The sequence below is a fragment of the Bactrocera latifrons genome, unplaced genomic scaffold (genome assembly GCF_001853355.1).
Source record: "Bactrocera latifrons isolate USDA-ARS-PBARC rearing strain unplaced genomic scaffold, ASM185335v1 scaffold_10, whole genome shotgun sequence".
In the NCBI taxonomy this organism is placed as follows: domain Eukaryota; kingdom Metazoa; phylum Arthropoda; class Insecta; order Diptera; family Tephritidae; genus Bactrocera; species Bactrocera latifrons.
The window spans coordinates 206,615-212,408 of NW_017534408.1; the positions used below are offsets into that span (position 1 = coordinate 206,615).

General features: G+C 37.7%; 1 protein-coding gene across 1 annotated transcript in view; it reads right to left on the reverse strand.

Moving 5' to 3' along the window:
- Positions 1-1,212: 1,212 nt before the first annotated feature.
- LOC108965974 (probable LIM domain-containing serine/threonine-protein kinase DDB_G0286997) overlaps positions 1,213-5,794 on the reverse strand; it is a 5,253-nt gene continuing 671 nt past the window's right edge. Inside the window, exons 2-3 of the mRNA XM_018928665.1 lie at positions 4,359-5,112; positions 1,213-2,158 (exon numbers count right to left, since the gene is read on the reverse strand). Of these exons, the coding sequence (XP_018784210.1) occupies positions 1,938-2,158; positions 4,359-5,112 (975 nt within the window). The 3' untranslated portion in view covers positions 1,213-1,937. The remainder of the gene's footprint in view (positions 2,159-4,358; positions 5,113-5,794) is intronic.

Sequence of the window (5,794 nt, forward strand, 5' to 3'; positions counted from 1 at the left end):
ACATTACAGTCGTAGATCACTCCAAAATCAGTTCTTGCACCGGAAGCTATTACGTATTGAACTGATCCACATGTAAGTAACATTCTGTAACAGTCTTTTAGTTAGGTTATTCGAGCTGGTTGCCATGCCATAAACATATCTACTTTGTGATGCTAGATAAAAGCTCAGTTTACTACAAGTTGAAGGTTTCTTCATACAGGGTGTCACGACTCTATTTGCGAAGCTTAACAGAGACTAAGTATTCAATTTCAACAGTTCATCTATTCTTTTGAACTGCGAAGCTCCTAAATATCTAATACGAATTCTATATTTTGACAAGTGCAGTGTTGGTACTCGAGTGTCTTTCTCAGGCCGACTTTCCTACACTTTCAGTATGTGTAGTTGATATTAAAAAAATCGAATAATAGATATTATAAAAAACAAATAGTTTGCTTACCACCTTAATCAGTTGCATGTATGTATGTTTATAACTCGAAATCTATAAAAGACGAAAAAATTAAACCAAAGTAAATAATTTAATGCATACTTTTCTCTTTTTGCATTTGTTGTGACTTTTTTCCGGTTTTCCATCGAAAATATTGAAAGATCACAAGCCATCCTTGACTAGGCATACTACAAGTGCATGGGATCCAAAAAGTTGGATTAAAAATATATCAATATTATAAGAAAAAAAAACTTATTAGTTAATAAATACTTAACATAGATCAAGAAAGTATTGAAAAAATAATGGCTAACGTTAATATTGTTCAATTTATTGGATCTTTTATGGCGCATTATTTTAATTTCCAAAAACTTATTAAAGTAACATTTAACATGCCTGTTCACACATACACGCATACTGTCAAATTCACGCAGCATCGTCTTAAGGAGGTCAGTTAGTAGCGCTCTGGTATTCAGCCAATTTCTTTCTCACTCTTTACCTTATAAACTCTTATAAAGAAAACATGCTTCACCCTGTTGTTATTTTTATAATTTCATATAGGTGAAATGTTGTTGTTATATTTTTGACATTTCGACATTTTCGTCTTAAACATCTCTCCTCCATACGCGCTTGCTCAACACAACACTAATTTCTCCGTGTCGAAATGCGGCGTTGGACCATAAGTTAAATCAAATTTGGAGGTAAACAAATAAACTGGTTTGAACTTTTTTCAAATATATAAAAATATAATTTTATTTCTTTTCTATTAACATACATATTTACAAGAAATAGTAGAAAAAGTGGCAAAATGCATATTTATTACATAACAACTTACAACTACATACATATGTGTAGGTATGTATACTATTTATAATTTAGTTGGCATTTGGCGCTTCGGGCCTTGACGATCGACTAGCCGCGGATGGCCTGCTGCGGCAGCTGTGAGGCGATCAGTTATTATATATAGTATGAGTATATATAAAGACATAACGATACCAATTAAATTAACAGTAAATAACAAAAATATAATAAAGAAAACGAAAACTAAATAAATAAATCAACAAAATAATATTTTGCCGAAAATATCAATTAACAAATCAGACAACAACAAATCGCGCATTTTGTTCAAAGCCATTAACAGCATAATGACACAAATACAGAGAGTTTATAACAGTAACAACAAAGTTAATTAACAGACTTTATCAACAAACAAGGTAAAAATTGAAAAATAACGAAAATCAACTCTACTTTGATTCGCTTGCATTCGGCGATGCAAGCGAGCATAATCGAACGTAAAATTGTTGGAGCGACTATAAACGTATGTGTGTGTGTGTGTAATGTTGTTACTTTGTGTGTGTGTGGTTGATTTTCTTGTGGACTTTGTGTGTTTGTATGACTTGTGTGTGTGTGCGTGTGTCTTGTTAATGTGCGTCTTTTTTTGTGTTCCCTTTGTTGTGCCGTAAAATCGCTTTCAGTCGATTAATTTAATCTCGCTAAAAATTTGAATTAACTAAATTTAGAGTCGTGTAATTGGGGGCAAATATTTGCCTAAACTGCCACCTTCACTGCTGCTGCTGCTGGCAYTGCTACTAGCGCTGCTGCTGCTCGATGCACTGGAGCTGCTGATGCTGCCGCCGGCGGATGCGCCACGTGGATCCAGCGATCCTATCACTGAGGTTACCGGTGCGATGCCCTCGTCGGAGACCTGTGTGGTGCCACCTAATTGGTCGTATTGCTCTGGAAAGTGAAAATTCAGTTAACGAAATTGTTTGATAGGCAATAATCTAATAATTTTGTTATCTCTAGATATGTAATTAAATAATAAAATAATTGAGATAATTATTTAATTGAAATCTAGCTTCAGAGCTCAACATCGAATTTTTTTCAAAAGCACCAGTCAAACCCTCAAAACTCTATTGTTTTATTTCTGAAGCTTTTCTAAGCTCTGTGATAATAAATATTGGTTATTCAAACTAATTTATAGCGCATCCTTTCCTAGAAAAAGAAGCGAATGCGGCTGGTTTTGTGGTGAACGAGGAAAAGACAAAAAACCTGGTGGAGACATCCAACGACTACTCGCGTCTTGAGAGCTAGTCCTGTGTATTAAACTTACGCTATTTAAGCCTCTTATCATTCCCGTCTCATTATATGGCACAGAAGCATGAGCAATGACTAACCGACATGAAAATGTGCTTGATACATTATAAAGAACTCTTTTCCGCGCGAAGAAGATCACCCACGCATCCAATGATAGAACGAAGCGCATGTGTACCTATCTGCACTTGGAATGTAGAACTAGTGTGACTTTGCAAAGGATGGAGACAATTAACTTATGTTCTCGGGCCACACCTTTCATTGTAGTGCCAACGGAAAAGCAGTTTGAATACGTTAACTTAGGTTCTACGGGCGGAATGTCATGCCATATATAGACCTACTAGTCATTAGTAATGCCAGAAGTTCAGTTAAGTTTGAGCTGAAATATTCGTCGTACGGGAAAGCGTTGACTTTTTGCGAGCTTCAATAATGACTGGGTATCTAATTTTCAACTAATTGCTGAACTTCAAAGCTCCTTTACGAGCTCTATATAATGCTGGTCGTAAGCGTAGGAGGTGCTCCAGCATGGTTTTCATATCTACTTCCCTGCACTTTCTACATGTATCGTCCTTACTTATACCCATCCGGAGCGCATGTGACGTGCCAAAAGGTCAATAGCTGTCTAGCCGTCCTTTCGAAACCGCGTAAGTAAAAAGATGAGCGTTTTTCTCGGCACATTTGCTATGAACTTGACTTTTTTGCATGTCTCTAAGTAAGTAATCCGGCCTAATCCGCCTATCGACCTTTTCGGAGATTTTATTGTATATCATTTTAGTGCCTTCACAATTTCCTGTGGTTCTACGGTAGCCTGACGGATGGCACATTTGGCAATCTCATAAGCTATTTCGTTTCCAGGAATTCCTTTATAACTTGAAAACCAGTTTATCTACTTCTTTAGACCAAGAAGTGTTACTAAATGGTTATTGATTTTTTCCAAAACTAATGAACCAAGAAAGTATAGTGGACAATAGTTCCCAAAATTTTCATTAAGAAACCTTAATTTGGACACCTGGTAAATTGCTCTAAATAATAAATTACGAAAAAAACTTTCTTAATTGACTTAGTTAAAGGACTGTCTATTTAAATTAGTTTCATTTAACTAATAAAAGTCGAAAACTTATTAAAGCAAATAGCATTAATCAATTTCTAAGCCAAAATACTCGTAAATCGGAAGAATCATAAGACTTTCATTAACATAATATTCTTTTTTCTTATTCAAATTTGGATGTTATCTCAATAAAATCAGAATGCGTGTAATATGACCTCGTTTAATGTTCGTTAAAAGAATATATTCGTGTCATAATAAGAAAAAGACCGAAGAACTACCAACGGCCTTGTGCATTCCAATCTCGATGGTCTAAGTCAGCGGGGAAACAAGTGCTTTCGACCTATGCCAATAACACCAAAAATGCTTGCATACTATTTATAGGTACATCAGAGATGCCGCTCCGCCGATTTGCATACAAATTTAGGAAAGACTAACAAATTTACATAAATTGCTTGAGATGGTTGGGTGAGCGTTGGCAGCGCCAATAAATGCCGAGATTGTGCAACTAAATCAAAGCATATTTTTGTTGTTGTTGTTGCTACGTGCGAAAATGATTCATCATAACGGCGTTGATTTGGCAAATTTTCGATGATGTTCACCGCCATTAGACGGCGCATTGGATTTGCATAACAAATGTCGCAGAACAGGAAATGAGAAGCAAACAGCGACAAACTTTGCGCAGTCAGATATTTCGCAGCGCGTGCTTGACGCGCAGCCGCAGCACAACCTGTTGCCAATCTACAAAACAAAAAAAAAAACAAAAAAAAAAAAAAAATTGTAGTGATTGTGACCTACCTTGAATGGTGCGTTGTGCATGTTGCGCTTCCTCTTGTGTGCGGTACTTGATAAAGTATACTTCCGGTTTGCTGGGCTGTTTGGGCGCAGCCTCCTGGTAGGCCGCCTCCAAGTCGAGTGGGTCCGGTTTGCGTGTGAGCACATAGATGATGGTCTTCTCCTCGGTGGGCGCTTGATTGATACGCAATGCCGCGGCGCTTGGTTTTGGCGATGGCGCTTTGATGAATACGATACGGTAGTGCTTGCGTGGTGGTGGTGGTGGCAACACTGGTCGTTGGTAGCGTTCCTCGTGCTCTTCTGGCGCAACATGCACATAGATGTCTTTGGTGACTAACGATGTTGGTGCTGGTCCGAAGCTGCCACCGCCTTGTTGGTATTGTTGTTGTGGGAAGGTGGCAAAGGCGGGTTGCTGCACTGGCAGATGACTGGGTTGGAAGTTAGATTGAAATTGTGGCGCCTGTTGTAGCGCTGCACTCTGATAGTAGCTATTTGGTGTGCCAACGCTTGGCACTGGCGCGGGGGCTGGTGTGCTGATCAGCGACTGCGTCAATTTGGTGTTTTGTAGCGCTTGTTGTAGGAAGCTTGGGGTTTGTGGTGCGCTTGCAGTGCTGCTAATGCCAGGCAATTTTATTTGGAAGCTGTTTTGTTGTTGTTGGTTCTGATAGCTGCTCTGTTGATTCTTGTAGTTGCTTTGCTGGTTCTGGTAGCTGTAGCCCTGAGGCTTCGCGTACGCCGACGCAAGCAGGCAGAGTGTCTGAAATGGTGAAAAGTTGCGAGTTTCGGATTAGAGCTTGGCTAAAAACGCTCCTTGGTAGGGAAGAGTTTCGAGTGGATTATATCTGGTGGACTCACTGAGATATATGTGATTTAGGGGTTTTATAAATAAGGGTCACATTCTTACATAACTTTCTATACTATACTTGGGGTTTCACTTAACAATGGTATATTTTCATCTATAAATCAATTTGCCGAGTAGGAACTTGTTATTGTAAAGATTTTTGATTGCACTTCATATTACTTTTGCTTTATATCTCTTGTAAATTTATATGATAGAACCTTATATTCAGATTACTTTTATCCTGACATTAATAATTTTTTTAATTCTTTACCAGAGTCTACTTTCAAAACCCCTAAAAGGGTAAATATTACGCTAAGGCGCCATTTATATCGAGATTGTGACAAACCTGACCTTTCCTCGTCAGACGATATGATGTGATGAAGCACCAAATGTTAATTTGATCTCAGAAGTTCCTTAAGAGCTTCACTTAAGTATGAGCAATATCCCTGGAGATCCTTAAAAGGTCAGCAAATTTGACCGAATTATCGAAGATTGCAGGGCCTTTTAAAAAATAATCATTACTTTCCGGGATAAAAAAAAGTAGTAAACTTTTTGAATAAAATATCAAAAAAAGATAATTATAAAAATTTAATTTTGA